This window comes from Pseudophryne corroboree, chromosome 1 (genome assembly GCF_028390025.1).
Source record: "Pseudophryne corroboree isolate aPseCor3 chromosome 1, aPseCor3.hap2, whole genome shotgun sequence".
NCBI lineage: Eukaryota > Metazoa > Chordata > Amphibia > Anura > Myobatrachidae > Pseudophryne > Pseudophryne corroboree.
Genome location: NC_086444.1, coordinates 906,441,736 through 906,460,470, shown reverse-complemented (window position 1 = coordinate 906,460,470; position 18,735 = coordinate 906,441,736). Strand labels below are relative to the sequence as shown.

The window sequence follows — 18,735 nt, the reverse complement described above, 5'->3', positions numbered from 1 at the left end:
CCTCTGCCCCGAGGCAGATATGACTGTCCTTTTGTCCGCTTGTTCTTATAGGACCGAAAGGACTGCGGCTGAAAAGACGGTGTCTTTTTCTGTTGGGAGGGGGTCTGAGGTAAAAAGGTGGATTTTCCGGCAGTTGCCGTGGCCACCAGATCCGATAGACCGACGCCAAATAATTCCTCCCCTTTATACGGCAATACTTCCATATGTCGTTTGGAATCCGCATCACCTGACCACTGTCGCGTCCATAAACTCCTTCTGGCAGATATGGACATCGCATTTACTCTCGATGCCAGAGTGCAAATATCTCTCTGAGCATCTCGCATATAAAGGAAAGCATCCTTTAATTGCTCTATAGTCAATAAAATACTGTCCCTATCCAGGGTATCAATATTTTCAGTCAGAGAATCCAACCAGACGACCCCAGCACTGCACATCCAGGCTGAGGCGATGGCTGGTCGCAATATAACACCAGTATGTGTGTATATACTTTTTAGGGTAGTTTCCAGTCTCCTATCAGCTGGATCCCTGAGGGCGGCCGTATCAGGAGACGGTAACGCCACTTGTTTTGATAAGCGTGTGAGCGCCTTATCCACCCTAGGGGGTGTTTCCCAGCGCGCCCTAACCTCTGGCGGGAAAGGGTATAATGCTAATAACTTTTTTGAAATTAGCACTTTTCTATCTGGGTTAACCCACGCTTCATCACATACATCATTTAATTCCTCTGATTCAGGAAAAACTACAGGTAGTTTTTTCACCCCCCACATAATACCCCTTTTTGTGGTACTTGCAGTATCAGAGATATGCAAAGCCTCCTTCATTGCCGTGATCATATAACGTGTGGCCCTACTTGAAAATACGTTTGTTTCATCACCGTCGACACTAGATTCAGTGTCTGTGTCTGGGTCTGTGTCGACCGACTGAGGTAAAGGGCGCTTTACAGCCCCTGACGGTGTCTGAGACGCCTGGGCAGGTACTAACTGGTTTGCCGGCCGTCTCATGTCGTCAACTGATTTTTGTAATGTGCTGACATTATCACGTAATTCCATAAACAAAGCCATCCATTCCGGTGTCGACTCCCTGGGGGGTGACATCACCATTATCGGCAATTGCTCTGCCTCCACACCAACATCGTCCTCATACATGTCGACACACACGTACCGACACACAGCAGACACACAGGGAATGCTCTTATCGAAGACAGGACCCCACTAGCCCTTTGGGGAGACAGAGGGAGAGTTTGCCAGCACACACCCAAGCGCTATAATATATATGGGAACAACCTCATATAAGTGTTGTTCCTTATAGCAGCTTAAATATATCAAAATATCGCCAAAAAATGCCCCCCCTCTCTGTTTTACCCTGTTTCTGTAGTGCAGTGCAGGGGAGAGTCCTGGGAGCCTTCCTCACAGCGGAGCTGAGCAGGAAAATGGCGCTGTGTGCTGAGGAGAATAAGCCCCGCCCCCTATTTCGGCGGGCTTTTCTCCCGGAGTTTTAGATATCTGGCATGGGTTAAATACATACATATAGCCTCAATGGCTATATGTGATGTATTCTTTTGCCATAAAGGTATTAAATATTGCTGCACAGGGTGCCCCCAGCAGCGCCCTGCACCCTCCGTGACCGCTTGGTGTGAAGTGTGTGACAACAATGGCGCACAGCTGCAGTGCTGTGCGCTACCTTCATGAAGACTGAAGAGCCTTCTGCCGCCTGTTTCCGGACCTTCAATCTTCAGCATCTGTAAGGGGGGTCGGCGGCGCGGCTCCGGGACGAACCCCAGGGTGAGACCTGTGTTCCGACTCCCTCTGGAGCTAATGGTGTCCAGTAGCCTAAGAATCCAATCCATCCTGCACGCAAGTGAGTTGAAATTCTCTCCCCTAAGTCCCTCGATGCAGTGAGCCTGTTGCCAGCAGGACTCACTGAAAATAAAAAACCTAAAAACTTTTTCTAAGCAGCTCTTTAGGAGAGCCACCTAGATTGCACCCTGCTCGGACGGGCACAAAAACCTAACTGAGGCTTGGAGGAGGGTCATAGGGGGAGGAGCCAGTACACACCACCTAATCCTAAAGCTTTATTTTTGTGCCCTGTCTCCTGCGGAGCCGCTATTCCCCATGGTCCTGACGGAGTCCCCAGCATCCACTTAGGACGTTAGAGAAATAATGTTAAAACCTAATCTAAAATATCCCTGTCAGTGACTCAATACTATGTCAATTAGTCTGGTTGTTCTAGATCAGATCATGAAATTGACAAATTCAAGTGGTCTGCAAGAGACAATTATGTACTTCTCATGGGTTGGGGCTGGGAGACCGGCGCTGGGGACCCTAGGATCCCGGCAGCAGAAAGTCGTCGGGGTGGACGAGCGCAACAAAGCCTCTTGCTGGCTCGCCACACAGCGGGATCGTTGGCTCGCTGCGCACGCCACAGGTTCTATTCCCACTCTATGGGTGTCGTGGACACCCATGAGTGGGAATAGTCCCTGCGGGTCGGCATTCTGTCTGCCGGCATTTTGATCGATCGGGATCCTAGCGTCTGCATGGTGACCGCATTCCTTTCTCACAGCCACCCTCGTGTCTGGCATTAATATGCTCTCCTCTGTTCCTCAGCCTAGCTTACCATTTTACTAACAAATTAGAAAAACTGCCATTAAACACATGTTTATGAGAAGCAGAAAAATACGGTGTTTATATTTATTTAAAACATACCAAAACACACACACACACACACAACTGTACAATAAGAAAGTAAAACATTTAATAGAGAATGGAAAGTTAGGCTATTAATTAGTAGTATCAGCTCCAAGAGACTCTGATCAATTATACATGGAAAATTAAAGCAGACTACAGCACACATGGGACCCTTACAAGCGATCACTAACAAGATGATGATTGAGGTTTTTTCTGAGATTTGAATCTCTTGGGCAGCCATTAGGCTTCATTAAAAGTGTAATCCTAAATTATGTAAGACAAATCTGACAGGTTGCACATAACTTACAATATTTAGTATTTAATAAAATGCAACAAAATGCCTCAAGTCAATAAGTCGTGCGCATAAGAGAGAGCAAGAGACCGGGGGGAAAAGGGAGTGAGGAGACAATAGAGATAGGGGGCCATCAAGAAACAGAAGGGGGAACAGTAAGAGACAGAGGAGGGGGGGTAAGAGAGGGTAAGAAGACAATATAGTGGGGAGAGCAAGAGATGGGAGGAGAGCAAGAGACAGTCACGGGGGGGGGGGGGGGGACAGGACAAGAGACAGAGACGAGGGAGATCAAGAGACAGGGGAGGGGGGAGAGCAAAAGCAAGAGGCAGAGGGTGGAGAAGACAACGGGGAGAGCAAGAGACAGAGTGGGGCAAGAGACAAAGAAGAAGGATGGTAGAAAGAAAGACTGAGAAGTAGAGCGAGAAAAGGAGGGGAGGTGAAAGTGAGAGAAGGACACTGATGGGCAATATAAAACCAGATACGTATGGGTGCAAGAGAGGATAAAGGCACAAAACAGATGTCGGAAGAGGACAGAAGGAAGAGAAAACAAAAGGGCATTGCTGCTGAATTAATACACGGTCGAGTCACATTATTATGACCACAAACTAATAGCCAGAGTAACCACTTCAGAGCCCCATACGCAGCAGGGTTCGCTGAACTGTCATTTTAGATACACATCTGGCAGCCCCCAGGTTCATTTTAGATGGTGAGCTGCTTCACTGTAGCGTGTCTGTCGTCCCTCACGACTTAACCTCTCACATTAATGGCACGTGGTGCTCCGCAGTTTCCATGTCAGTTATTTGCAATGGTGCCATTTGTCCAGTCACGTTACACCTCCACAACAGTACGCAAATTGCGCGGTTTCAGAAATACTTCCACCTTTGGCCTGAAAGCCGATAATCATCCTTTTTTGCAACTCTGATAAATCACCCCTTTTACCCATGACAGCAACGAGTGATGTGTGCGCAAGCGGCCTATCGCACACCAAGTATACTTACCTTTCTCCAATGCCCCTCTAACCCTCCCTACACGCAACCTAAATCTAACCCTGCCCCGGTGCCACCTAACCCTAACACCACCTTACAGCAGCCTAACCCTCACCGCACAACCTAAACCTAACCTCCTCCCAACCCTGTGGTTTACCTCCCCGGTGCCTAACATATGCTCATCCGAGATCCCGGCTGTCAGGATTCGGGTGGGTTTGTGTACCATGTCAGGATGACAGCACCGGCATTCTGAGTTGTGTCGGAATTCCGGCGTCGACATTTCCGACAGCCAGGATCCTGACCAGATCCCGTTTTATCACCAGTGTAAGGATAAATACTTTCCTAAACACTGAAGTCTAAGTTTACTCTGCAAGCACTTTTGTTCTTCTGACAAATGTATTTTATGACCATGATGGGGGCTAAACCCACAGACAATTATGCAAAGTAAAGTAAACACTTCATACTGGGGACTGCAGCTCTCGAGAGGTCAACAATTCTGCAGTTATTTATGACTGTACTAACACAAATTACATTTTGTTTAAATTTTTTATTGTATGTGATGTAGGAAGACTTAAAAAATTGTAATATACATTTTAGTAGAAATTCTGTATAATGTTTCTTAAGTACAAATAATTATAATGAACCTAAACAACGTAATTGGTATACAAGAACTTCTAATTAGCATCCTGAATACATATAACATACACTGACAATCCAGTGGGGGATAAATGGGATTATATTTTAAACAGCATAAATAAATTATTTGATGTTAATAGCCGTAATGTCAAAGTATGCATGCTACATAAATTACATAATACCCAGACAAAACTGAAGTGTTTATACAAAACAAAATCTCAGGACACACTAACAGTGCATGTTTTCCATATCTCCTTGCTGGAGCACAGGTGTTTTTATCGTTAACTGACATTTTAGAAGTTCCGCTAGTGGCTCTAATTTTACTTGTGATTCTGTGAGGGGAGATGGAAAACATGCCCTGTTAATGCGTCCAGGAATGGATCTGAGAAGCACTGCACTATGCTACATATATCCCATTAATGTCAGGTTCTGAAGGAACGTTTCTAGTCTTAGCCAGGCTGAGAGACTCAGAGAATGACCCTAGATCAAGGGGGATCATTTTTGTGTATAATGATGGGGATACAGGATGGTGATAATGAGGAGGACATTTTGACAGGGTTTAGTGGAACAGAAGATAAGGGAGCAATGAAATGAAGCAGGGGATTGAGTGGGTAGTGACAGGGCTAAGGAGGGAGCTTAATGGGTTGGAAGAGTGAGAGGGAACATAGATAATTAGATTGATGGAGAAAGACGCAAGGAAATTGAAGAGAACTGAGGTGGGTATAGAGAAGGTTCACTGTAATACACAGCATCCGATAAATGGTTGCTGCTTGAAATGTTCTTACAAATTGAGCAGTAAAGTCTTTTCCCAGCCGTCAGTATCAGGGAAAAGGCAGTATTTATGGATGATAGTGGGATGTACAGTATGGTGGATTATCTGTATTTTCTTTTTCTTTTCAGTTCTATTTATATTAATCTACTGTTAGATGGTGATCTGTATAAAGCAGGTGTTCTCAAACTCGGTCCTAAGGACCCCACACAGTGCATGTTTTGCAGGTAACCCAGCAAGTGCACAGGTGTATTAATTACTAACCGGCACATTTTAAAAGGTCCGCAGGTGGAGCTAATTATTTCACTTGCGATTCTGTGAGGAGACCTGCAAAACATGCACCGTGTGGGGTCCTGAGGACCGAGTTTGAGAACCTGTGGTATAAAATATTCCCCAGGCCACTCAAAATATTAAAACTAAAAAAGGTGCAAAAACGTATACGCTAATAAAACAGTTAAAACTTATATTGAATCAAACTTACCATGTTGTTTTTGTTTTGGGTTGTACATTTTCCACCAACGAAATATAATAAATCCATCTTGTATTCTAGAATAAAAATAGGAAATGACTATCAAATCTAATAATTCTGTCAGTCACTTTGTCACTTTAATTCCAACAACACGTCACTACGGGTCTTACAACATGCACAGACAATATGTTAGGACCTTCAGCACAAGGTAAGAGCTCAACCCCAGTGCGATATGATCTTATCATTATGTGATTAAATGAAGCAGAACTTGGGCACCGTTCCTAGGTGGCTTAGTTCCAAATAAAAAACAGCACACAAAGCTGTAGTACAAACATGGGAGTCATTTCCATCAGTCTCCAGCATAAATGGTAAACCTGTCTCGTTCATAATACAGAAATAATTCTATTCAGCTTCAGAATACAGACAAAACATTATTTTGTCACATTTTTGGGTTACTTTAATTTACAGAATGCTTTGATTAAAACAAAGTCATCTTACAACAGTCCTCTGTACAGGAATTTCATGATATATATTCTATTTTAAGTAAAAAAAATAAGGCTTCTCAGGAGATGGGAAAGTTTGTTTTTTATTTACTGCATTCTCCTTACAGTCGATAGTTGACCATGGAGCTGGAGTTATACAACCCTCACACACCCTTTTTATTAAGATCCCCTTTCACCCTGCCTTCTTCATGTTCTTCCCTCAACATACCCTCCCACCCCCTCCATCTTTTTGGTATATACAGTATCTGTTCCTCTCTTTATCTTGTTGGAAAATGGATTTACAATATGACTGTACTTGTTTATTCTCTTATTGAGTCTGTATTTGTGTGACTATCAAACACTAATCACACAAAAAAATGGCAGATTTTATTTGGCAAACTTTTTTTTAAACAGGATGGTAAAAGAGTGTCACATATTAATTAATATAATTAATTAATTGTAGCAAAGCACTTAAAAACAAAAAAAATAAGGAGAAAACAAAGAAAGGTGTGCCACTAATGTAAGGTGTTTCCACTGCCGCCTAACTACAAATAATACCAGTCTCTGGCATGAAGCACGGATTGCTTGGTGTACTCAGTTTTCAGCCCGAAGATAGTTAGAGCCAAAGTCCACCAATAATAAAATAAGGTGACTGTGAAATGGAACACACAGCATTAGAAACCTGTTTGGACATGAAAATGAGGGTCTACAGAACTGTTAATCTATGTTGTAGGACCCTAACTGCCATCGGATTTCCAATTCAGTATCATTTTTTAATGAATCAATTAGTTTATGAACATCTACTTTAAAACGTTTTCCACAAATTTTGGCAAAAAATAAAAAACATCTTCAATGAGATCTATAAAAGGCTTTGTACCCTCTATTACAGAGTTAGGGGACTTCAGGACTGCTGTTTAGGAGTGATAAAAGGCTGTGCATATAAAATAATGGCTGATCACCCACCTAGAAGATGTAGAGCAAGGGGACAGATATCAGAGCCTGAGAGAAGAGGATAAAGTCTCTGCTAATGTATTTTACAGTACATGGCAATGGCAAGGTGAACAATCACTGGCCATGACAGAAAGGAGCACAGCAGCAGGGGTGTACAGATAGAACCAACAGACTCGCCACTAATCAAACGAGAAGAGCCACAAGTTCCTGTGAGAGTCTGTCACGTAAACAGCCGCTAGTGGGCATTCCAATTGTCTTGCATTACCTACCACCAAATCACTGGAAGCCCTGCTGCTGTGGTCACAATACATGTGAGCACTAGTAAGGGCCACAGAAGCAGCCTCCAGTGCCACAGCTCCCAGTCCTAGTAGTGATTGGGCATTATAAAACTTACGGTTTAAGCAGCAAGTTTTACAAACAGGAAAACACCATCTGAGCCAAATACAAAAAGCATAACATACCTAATTGACATGTCTTCGGTAATATAGTAGATTTCACGTAGCATGATCTTTCCAGAAAGGACGGAGAAGGAAAATGATCCTAAGAAATATTTAAAAAAAAAGAAGTGTTTACACATAATATAATCAGACCAAACCAGTAGATTTAATATACTATATATGGCTCCTAAGCTATAAATTACTATTTATGTCCGATGAGGTGTCTAAAAGACAGTGGCAACTTTAAAAAAAAAAATAATAATAAAGTTTTGATTTATAACACTTCTTTTGCAAGAGATACATTTTTTCATTAACAAATATCAATATAATGATATATATCCTCTATTGCGGTGGTATCCCTCCACTGGCATCCCTCTTGTGGGGTGTGTGGCATTAACAATGAATGTGTCCCGGTAAAAGTAATAATATACACTCCGCGGCCACTTTATTAGGTACACATTTCTAGTAACTGGGAAAGACCCTCTTCCTCTTCCCCCTCCCCCCCACGCCCGCCATTTACTAAAGAACATTGGCTTTAGTAGAGGACGTTGAAGGATTAGCACAGTAATCATGACTGGTGGTGGCAGCTGCAGCGCTCTTCTCTAAACTGATTGTTACCCATTTTTCACTGCGTGGAGTCACAGCAATCATAAACGTCAACAACGCGTACTAGAGGTAAAGCGCACAAAGCAACCAGCACAAACAATAGCTTTATTTTTCTTTTTTGAACTTTCAGCTCGGTTGAAAACGCATGGAGTCACAGGGCCTTGAACAATGCACACTAGGATAAAGTACACCAAACAGTACAAAGAGCAGATCAGATAACATTTTTCCAGTCTTCAATTGTCCAATTTTGTCAAGTTCATGCCCACTGTATCATCAGTTTCATTTTCTTAATTGACAGTGTGGTTTTCTGCTGCTATATCCCATTCCCGTCAAGATTCCACATGTTATGCATTCAGAGATACTCTTCTGCATTGTATGGTTTAAATGTGTGGTTTTTGGAGCCGATGTGCCCTTTGTCAGCTTGAGCAAGTCTGGTCCTTCTCTTCTGACCTCTCTCATAAACAAAGTGATTTTGCACACAGAAGTCCTACTCAATGAGGTTTGTTTTGAAACTGTAGACTGTTGTGCATGAAAATTCATTTAATACTCGTATTATTGGCAGATCAGGATGATAACTGCATAGTGTACGGCTATAGCCAATCAGCTACGATCGGAAGGTCCAGCATGCCCAAATTATACTATAATCAGTCGCTGCATCTGATAGTTTAGGCGCTGCCATGGCCGACTGTCCGATATTTCCACTGTTCCTTCACACGGCAGGAATGTGGACAGGTTTCCTCCCCAGGGGATAAACGCAGCTATCGTGTGGCCATACACTGAGATACAGCCATGAAATCTGATGGGTTTCAGGCTGTCATATAAAATGTCTATAATTGCACTGAAAAGCAGGTGTACCTAATAAAATGGTCATTAAGTGTATATTGAATAACAAGTATTTACATAGCACCAATCATATTAGGAAGCAATATATAGATAATATGTAATCATTCACAGGAGTCTCAGCCCTATTTCAGCTTACATAAAAAAATTCCGTACCACACACACCCTCCTCGCACTTGCCATGGAAAAGGGTATGCTTCCAAATGGCTGCTGGTAGACAGTGCTAGGACTGCACTGGTACGCTTCAACAAATGCACCTATATCTGATGGTCTATTAGTGGCCAGTGTTTTCACCTAATCTATTTCTGGGAACAGCAGCTGACATTTTTAAGTATACCTATTGCTGCAGATTATTGTTAGACATTATAATAGACACATGACTCGCCAATAAAAATAATTACTAATACTAGGTTAATACATCATGGGACATTACAATTGTGGTTGGCTTATTAGTGGCATACTGCCGAGCGATATGCAGTTATGTCAACATTCAGAATTAGAAATCATTGATAGCAGCCAGAAGAAACAAACTAAGGACAATTGGTGAACCCCTATATTCCATGAGGCTGCTGCCATAAGTAGGCAAAACTAATAGTACAGAACTGAACAGACTCGCTTTATCCTCTGTGTCTTTGCGTTAACGCAGGACTGGAAATATCTCTAAGTTACAAACAGAGGTTATGTATACCTTAATTAATATAGGACACTTGCGGCGGGATGTAATGGCGTCCGAGATCGCCGGAGGTGCGGGATGCCGGTCCATCTCAGACTTTTTTTTAAAGGGGCAATCACTTACAAGGCAAAACCATGCCTTGTGATTGCAGTTTTAAAAAAAACGTCCGAGATCGGCCGGCATCCCGGACTCCATTACATCCCGCGCATGGTATACATTTAAAATAAAGTCAATATTTGTTTAGAAGACCATGTTTTATAATGTCTCTACAGAAGTCCTGGAAAATAAGTAATGTCAGAAATTCTTCCTGTCTCAAATAAACAAATCTAATGGGAAAGAGGTAGTCATATTTTAACATTCTTTATTTTTACAGAATTACTTACCAATGTGGATGTATCCATGTTTGTACAATCTGTTTATTACCAGTGTTAAAATGAGTCCTACATTCCTAGAATTGTAATAAGTTAGATAAATAATCCATCCGCAGGACAAAATGGTAGCTGTAATGAGAGACATTTTTTAATAAATCACAATGAAAGAAAAAAACCCTAACACAATTAAGTTGTCAATGCAAAATTGAGAATTATGCCTAACATAAATTCAGACATTGTAGATAACCTAACAAGTCACATATATGGTACATAAACAAAACTAGTTGCGTCCCTTTTAGACTATAAGTCGTAAAGCTCTGTCCCTTAACAAGTCAGGTCACTACATTTCTGCCCAGCTAGGCTTCCCCAGTTAACAGTAGTTATTGTGAAGTGGAAAATGTCTAGGAGCAACAGTAGCTGGGGCAGCGACAGAATACAAAAGCTTACAGAATGGAACCACCGAGTGCTCAGTGCCTAAAAATTATCTGTTCTTAGTTACAGCATTCACAGAGCTCCAAACTGCCTCTGGAAGCAACATCAGCAGGAGAACCTGTTTCAACTGTTCGTCTGAAGCTTCATGGTTTGGTTTTCCATGGATAAGCAGTTGCACACATGCCTCAAATCATTATGTGCAATGCCATGTGGAGGAAACACACCGCCACTGCAATTTGGAATAGTAGTAGTAGTAGTAAAGGCGTTCACATTTTACCAGCTGACAGTATGATGGACAAATCTGGGGCTTGGCAAGTGCCCTTGCCTACTACCAAATGTAAAGGTTGGTGAGGAGGAATAACGGTCTGGTGTTTTGTTTCATCTTTTGATCTAAACCTCTCAGTTCCAATGAAGGGAAATCTTAATGCTATAGCAGGCCTGGCCAACCTGTGGCTCCCCAGCTGCTGTGAAACTACATGTCCCAGAATGCCCTGCCAGTTTCAGCATTCCCTAATACCAATGTTGTGGCAGGGCATGCTGGGACTTGTAGTTTCACAACAGCTGGAGAGCCACAGGTTGACCAGGCCTGTGCTATAGCATACAATAACATTCTAGAGAACTAAGTACTTCCAACTTCCATTAGTTTCCCAGCTGTCGGGATCCCGGCGGTCAGGATACAGACATCGGAATCCCGAAAGCCAAGGGAAACACGACTGTTAAAATTTCGACAGCCAAGGGAAACGCGGCGGTCGGAATCTCGACAGCCAAGGGAAACGCGGCGGTCGGAATCTAGACAGCCAAGGGAAACATGGCGGTCGGAATCCCGGCCACAGCCAGGGAATCCCCACTCGGGGGGGTCCACGCCACCACCAGAGAGGAAATAAATGTGTGGACAGCAAAGCCACGCCCAAAACGTGGCTAGCGCAGCAAGCCCTCGAGGGGACATGCTGCACTTGCCCTCGGGATTCCTCCTGTCGGGATTCTGGTGCCGGTCTTATGACTATCAGCAACCTGACCGTCGGAATCCCATACTGAATCAGAGATCCTTTGCTGTTTCGGCATAACAATGTCTCCATGCACCGAGGTCCATAAAAAGCATTATTGCTAAGTTTGGTGTTGAAAAATTGACTGGCCTGCCACGAGGTGTGACCTCAATCCCACAAAGAGGAATATTCAACTAGCCACAGTAATTTACCGCAACTAATTAGCCCCAAAGCCGGAACTCAACTCATTTTCACGATCGCGGCCCAGAAAACACATAGGTCCCAGAATTTATCCCAGCACCTATAGGTTTTCGCCCGAAAACCTACGTTTTCAGAGCTAATTGAATATCCCAAAAATATCTTTGGAATTAAATTGCTAACCAGGAGTCAGGTCTTATTGCCCACCATTAGTGGCCAACCTCACTAATAATCTTGTGTTGAACGGATGCAAAGTCCCACAGCTACAGTATGTAACAAAATTTAAACATAAGCTTTCATAGAAATGTAGAAGCGGTTAGAGCAGCAACAGGGGACTAAATCCATATTAATATCCATGGTTATGAAAGGAGATATTCAACAAGCTCATATAGGTGCGATGTTCGGATGTCCACAAACACTACATTGCCTAAAATATTATCTGTGGATAGAATAATTTTATCAATTCAAACTAGATCTACAGACCGGAGGAGTATGTCGCCTCCTACGCAAATTAATCAATAGTTATGGATTACCAGGGCTGCACATACAGAATATACAAATACAACGAAACAGAATGAAAGTATGCTGCCACTTTGCAGACATCATTTTCATTTTTTTATTATTTTTAATAATAAATATTGATAATAATAAATAATACACTTAGAAAGTAATAAAGGCAGTTTTGGGGCAACGCATGCACAAAGGCATTTGGAAAACAATGCTATTTAAAAACATCGATAAAACCTTTTTGCACAGTGTACTATCTAATTAATGAGAGTTACCAGAGAACTACATTGTATATTACTGATCATTACCACGTCTGTAAAACACTGCACCCAGTGGCAACATTGGAATATAGGAATAAAACAATCCACAGAATAGATAAGAAAACTCAGCTTTAGAAATTGCAACTTACCAACAAGCAGCCATACTACATTGGAGTTATGTTCAGTGAGATATCCTTCCAGCTCAGTAATAGATGGGACAAAGCTCTCATTATTCTTATGCTCCATTTCCAGCAGTCTTTTGACTCACTGCCTGTAACAAGATAATAGATTTACATGATTTACCAATAAGTGCCACTTTATTTACGCACCATTTCAAGATAGGTTGCGGTTTATTATAAATAAAAATACAGAACTATGTTCATCCAGAACATAACATTTGTGGGTTGATGTGTGTTTAGTAATAGCAGCGCCAATCTTTGGCAAAAGTAAAGTATGAAGAAATTACTTGATATATGTAAAACATTTCCCTTTAATAAGGAATACTTAAGGACCCTGGAACCCACACCTCCTCTTTCTTGTGTGTCACACCATAAAGGAAACAGCTTCTATTGAACACTCTAGAGCAGGCATTCCCAACCACGGTCCTCAAGACACACCAACAGTTCAGGTTTTAGTGATATCCAGGCTGCAGCATAGATGGTTAAATCAAAATAACTGAGCTACTAATTAAGTCACCTGTGCTGAAGCCTGGATATCACTAAGACCTGCACTGTTAGTGTGCCTTGAGGACAGTGGTTGGGAATGCCTGTTCTAGAGAAAGGTAAATAGATTCAGTATATTCTTCTAATGCTGAAAATGTCTAGTGATTCAAGTAGTTATCCAGGCGCTGTTGTCCCAGGGGAGCGCAATGTCAATATACAGTATCCTACATGGGAGAGGAGTCATTACCAAGAGGAGTTTTCAAGATATGGGACTACAACTTTAAGACTATTTTTTTTCTACTGCAAACACATTGGGCATAAGTTTTCTCTTGCACCAATGTTGCCGAATTTAATTCACCTTATTACTTTTCCTAAATATTCCACTAGTCCCGCAAGATGCAAGAATAGCGAGAGTAACCAAATGGTAGATGCTAGAATCAAGTGGGCTAAGGGACCTTTTCCGTAAGGGGGAGGAGTTACGACGCAAGGGGGAGGAGCTAGGCCAGCGGGATAGTTCCTCTACTATCCACGCCACCAACTATTACCTTTAGTAATTAGGTGGTGAGCGAAGCGGAGCGGAGCGAGCCACCGTGCCCGAAGCGTGGCGAGCGAAGCGAGCCTGCGAGGGTACTTTTCGGGTACCCTGTTCGCCTGTAGCTCCTCCCCCTGGTGACGTAGCTCCTCCCCTCAATACGTCACAAGGTCCCTTCAGCCCCTCCGATATAGAACCAACCGTAACCAAATAGCATAGAAACAGGCATTTCTGCAAAAAAACTAAACTGAAACTAAATAACAGCATATCCAACAACCGTAGGGGGACACAGATAACAGCATGTCCCAAAGCAATCCTCACAGGGAGGGGAGAAATGCCCAAGATAGACAGCTTTCTGCCAAGGAGGAAACCCTACCTTATAAGCTTACAAAAGGTATGCACGCCACGGACAAGCAAGTGGCCACTAAACCCAACAGGACCATATGGCATCATGCAACAAATGCAGAGAATGAACAAGGTGTTAGAACAATGGAACTCTGAGAGGTCTAGTCAGGTGTAGGCACAAAGGGCACACTGCTTTCAGAAAATCATCCCTCATCTCCTTGGGAATATAAGGTTAGGGGTTACAAGAAAGCGCACAACCAATGGTCTGCCTTGGGCAGAAACAATAAATGTGGGCCTGACTCCACTGTTATTATATACTCTGTAATACACAATGCTTTTACTATATCTTTAATACTTTGCTACACATGCTATAGCAGGCTTTCCCAACCACGGTCCTCAAGGCACACTAATAGTGCAGGTTTTAGCGATATCCAGGCTTCAGCACAGGTGACTTAATTAGTAGCTCAGTTATTTTGATTTAACCATCTGTGCTGCAGCCTGGATATCACTAAAACCTGCACTGTTGGTGTGCCTTGAGGACCGTGGTTGGGAATGCCTGTGCTATAGCATAAATGTAGTCCTGAAGTATTAGTTCTTTAATAAGACTATCTTGATAAGCGGTTATATCATCTCTGACTGAAAAGTCACTTTGCTCAGTATATTTGTATATCTATCAATTATTCCAAATCAGCCATTAAAAAAAAAAAATAGGATTTTAAGACCGACCAGTAAATCCTTTTCTCTTAGTACGTAGAGACGCTGGGGACTCCAAAAGGACCATGGGGTATAGACGGGATCCGCAGGAGACATGGGACACTATAACATACCTCCCAACATGACCCTCTCCAGGAGGAACACAATGCTCTGCTTCTGGACTTTTCTGGTAATTTATGATTGCCGGCAGCTGTTTTGAACAGGTTAATGGATAAGAAAGTTGTTTCAGCACAGGTGAAGGCAAGCATACATTAAGATGGAAGTCCAGGAGCAGAGCATTCTGTCCCTCCTGGAGAGGGTCATGTTGGGAGGTATGCTATAAGACTATGAATGGGTGTGAACTGGCTCTTCCCTCTATGCCCCTCCTCCAGACCTCAGTTATAGAAACTGTGCCCAGAGGAGACGAACATTTCGAGGAAAAGGATTTTGTTAAACTAAGGGTGAGATGCATACCAGCTCACACCACACCACACCGTACAACATGGCAGTTAATTAAACCCAGTTAACAATGTGAACAAAAACAGATCAGCAACAGCCTGACCCTTACCAAACACAACCTTTGTGTAACTTAAGCAATAACTATATACAAGTACTGCAGATAGAGTCCGCACTGGGACGGGCGCCCAGCATCCTCTACGGACTAAGAGAAAAGGATTTACCGGTAGGTATTAAAATCCTATTTTCTCCTTCGTCCTAGAGGATGCTGGGGACTCCAAAAGGACCATGGGGTTTATACCAAAGCTCCAAACCGGGCGGGAGAGTGCGGTCCTCATCAGCCAGGGTATCAAACTTGTAGAACTTTGCAAAAGTGTTTGACCCCGACCAAGTAGCTGCTTGGCAAAGCTGTAATGCCGAGACGCCTCGGGCAGCCGCCCAAGATGAGCCCACCTTCCTAGTGGAATGGGCTTTCACCGATTTCGGTAACGGCAATCCAGCCGTAGAATGAGCCTGCTGAATCGTATTACAGATCCAGCGCGCAATAGTCTGCTTAGAAGCAGGAGCACCAACCTTGTTGGCCACATATAGGACAAACAGCGCCTCTGTTTTTCTCACCCGAGCCGTTCTGGCTACACAAAATTTCAAAGCTCTGACCACATCACGAGACCTTGAATCAACCAAAGCTTCAGTAGCCACAGGCACCATAATAGGTTGGTTCATATGAAACGAAGACACCACCTTCGGTAGAAAATGTTGACGAGTTCTCAACTCCGCTCTATCCTCATGGGAGATTAGATAGGGGCTTTTGTAAGACAAAGCCGCCAATTCGGACACCCGCCTTGCGGACGCCAAGGCCAATAGCATGACCACTTTCCAAGTGAGAAATTTCAACTCAACCGTTTGTAAAGGTACAAACCAATGTGACGTAAGGAACTGTAACACCACGTTAAGGTCCCATGGCGCCACTGGGGGCACAAATGGGAGGTTGAATGTGTAGTATATGCCTTTCACGAACGTCTGAACTTCAGGAAGAGAGGCCAATTCCCTTTGAAAGAAAATTGATAAGGCCGAAACCTGCACTTTAATGGAACCTAACTTCAGGCCTGCATCCACACCTGCTTGCAAAAAATGGAGAAACCGCCCCTGGTGAAACTCTTCCGTAGGAGCCTTCTTGGATTCACACCAAGACACATATTTTCTCCAGATATGGTGATAATGCTTCGCCGTTAAGTAGGGTGGGGATGACTTCCCCGGGAATACCCTTCCTAGCTAGGATTTGGCGTTCAACCGCCATGCCGTCAAACGCAACCGCGGTAAGTCCTGGAACACGCACGGTCCTTGCTGTAACAGATCCTCTCTTAGAGGAAGAGGCCAAGGATCTCCTGTGAGTAATTCCTGAAGATCCAGATACCAGGCCCTCCGAGGCCAATCTGGAACAACGAGTATCGCCTGAACCCTTGTTCTTCTCACGATCCTTATCACCTTTGGGATGAGGGGAAGTGGAGGGAACACATAGACCGACTGAAACACCCACGGTGTCACCAGAGCGTCCACTGCTACTGCTTGAGGGTCCCTCGACCTGGAACAATATGTCTGAAGCTTCTCGTTGAGGCGAGACGCCATCATGTCTATCTGAGGAATTCCCCAACGACTTGTCACTTCTGCAAAGACCACTTGATGAAGACCCCACTGTCCTGGGTGGAGATCGTGTCTGCTGAGGAAGTCTGCTTCCCAGTTGTCAACGCCTGGAATGAAGACCGCTGACAGGGCGCTTGCATGTTTTTCTGCCCAGCGAAGGATCTTGGTGGCCTCCGCCATCGCCGCTCTGCTCTTTGTTCCGCCCTGGCGGTTTATGTGCGCAACGGCTGTTATGTTGTCCGACTGAATCAGGACGGGCCGGTCGCGAAGATGTTCCGCTTGTAGCAAGCCGTTGTAGAATGTTTATGTGCAGACAAGCTTCCTGGCTTGACCATTTTCCCTGGAATTTTTTTCCCTGTGTGACTGCTCCCCAACCTCGGAGACTCGCGTCCGTGGTCACCAGAATCCAATCTTGGATGCCGAACCTGCGACCCTCTAGAAGGTGAGAACTTTGGAGCCACCACAGGAGAGAAACCCTGGTCCTGGGGGACAGGAGTTATTTTTCGGTGCATCTGCAGATGGGACCCTGACTTGTCCAGTAGGTCCCACTGAAACGTTCTTGCATGGAACCTGCCAAACGGAATGGCCTCGTAGGCCGCCACCATTTTCCCCAGCACTCGAGTGCATTGATGAATCGACACTCTTGGCGGTTTCAGAAGTTCCTTGACCATGTTCCGGATTTCCTGAGCTTTCTCCAACGGAAGAAAAATCCTCTGCAGTTCCGTGTCCAGAATCATTCCCAAAAACGACAGAGTTGTCGGAATCAACTGCGACTTTGGCAAATTCAGGAGCCAGCCATGCTGTTGCAGCACCCGCAGTGAGAGCACAACGTTTTTTAGTAACAACTCCTGTGATCTCGCCTTTATCAGGAGATCGTCCAAGTAGGGGATAATTGTGACCCCTTGCTTGCGCAGGAGCACCATCATTTCCGCCATTACCTTTGTGAAAATCCTCGGGGCCGTGGAAAGACCAAACAGCAACGTCTGAAATTGGTAATGACAATCCTGAACAGCGAACCTCAGATACGCCTGATGAGGAGGATAAATGGGGACATGTAGGTAAGCATCCTTTATGTCAACTGAGACCATAAAATCCCCCCCCCCCTCCAAACTGGAGATCACCGCTCGGAGAGATGCCATCTTGAATTTGAAACTTTTCAAATACACATTGAGGGATTTTAAATTCAGAATCGGTCTGACCGAGCCGTACGGCTTCGGGACCACGAACAGGCTTGAATAAAACCCTTCTCCCCTCTGTGACGGGGGAACTTCGACAATGACTCGCTGCTGACACAGCTTTTGTATCGCCGTACACACTACCTCTCTTTCCGGAAGAGAAGCTGGCAAGGCCGATTTGAAAAATTGGCGTGGAGGCACATCTTGAAACTCCAGCTTGTATCCTTGGGTCACAATTTCCAGCACCCAAGGATCCAGGCCCGAGAGAACCCAGACCCGACTGAAGAGTTGAAGACGCGCTCCCACCAGTGCGGACTCCCGCAGGGAAGCCCCAGGGTCATGCGGTAGATTTGGTAGAAGCCGGGGAGGACTTCTGCTCCTGTGAGCCTGCCACTGCTGGCGATCTCTTTCCTCTCCTTTCCGGAATTTCTGCGACCGAAAGGACTGCATCTGATATGGGGGCGTTTTCTTTTGCTGTGGAGGAACAAAAGGCAGAAAAGAGGACTTACCCGCGGTAGCTGTAGAAACCAGGTCCGCGAGGCCTTCACCAAACAAAACTCCACCCTTGTAGGGGAGAGCCTCCATAGTCTTCTTAGAATCAGCATCACCATTCCACTGATGAGTCCACAACGCCCTTCTAACCGAGACCGCCATGGCA

The 18,735-nt window shown here is 44.2% G+C and overlaps 1 protein-coding gene across 12 annotated transcripts in view; it reads right to left on the bottom strand.

Moving 5' to 3' along the window:
* Positions 1 to 18,735, bottom strand: part of BLTP1 (bridge-like lipid transfer protein family member 1) — a 705,550-nt gene that overhangs the window by 610,101 nt on the left and 76,714 nt on the right. For all 12 annotated transcript variants that reach the window (XM_063920260.1, XM_063920265.1, XM_063920266.1 and 9 more), the window contains exons 2-5: positions 12,723 to 12,844; positions 10,206 to 10,322; positions 7,728 to 7,806; positions 5,846 to 5,910 (exon numbers count right to left, since the gene is read on the bottom strand). In XM_063920260.1, coding sequence (XP_063776330.1) covers positions 5,846 to 5,910; positions 7,728 to 7,806; positions 10,206 to 10,322; positions 12,723 to 12,819 — 358 coding nt within the window. In that variant the 5' untranslated portion in view covers positions 12,820 to 12,844. The remainder of the gene's footprint in view (positions 1 to 5,845; positions 5,911 to 7,727; positions 7,807 to 10,205; positions 10,323 to 12,722; positions 12,845 to 18,735) is intronic.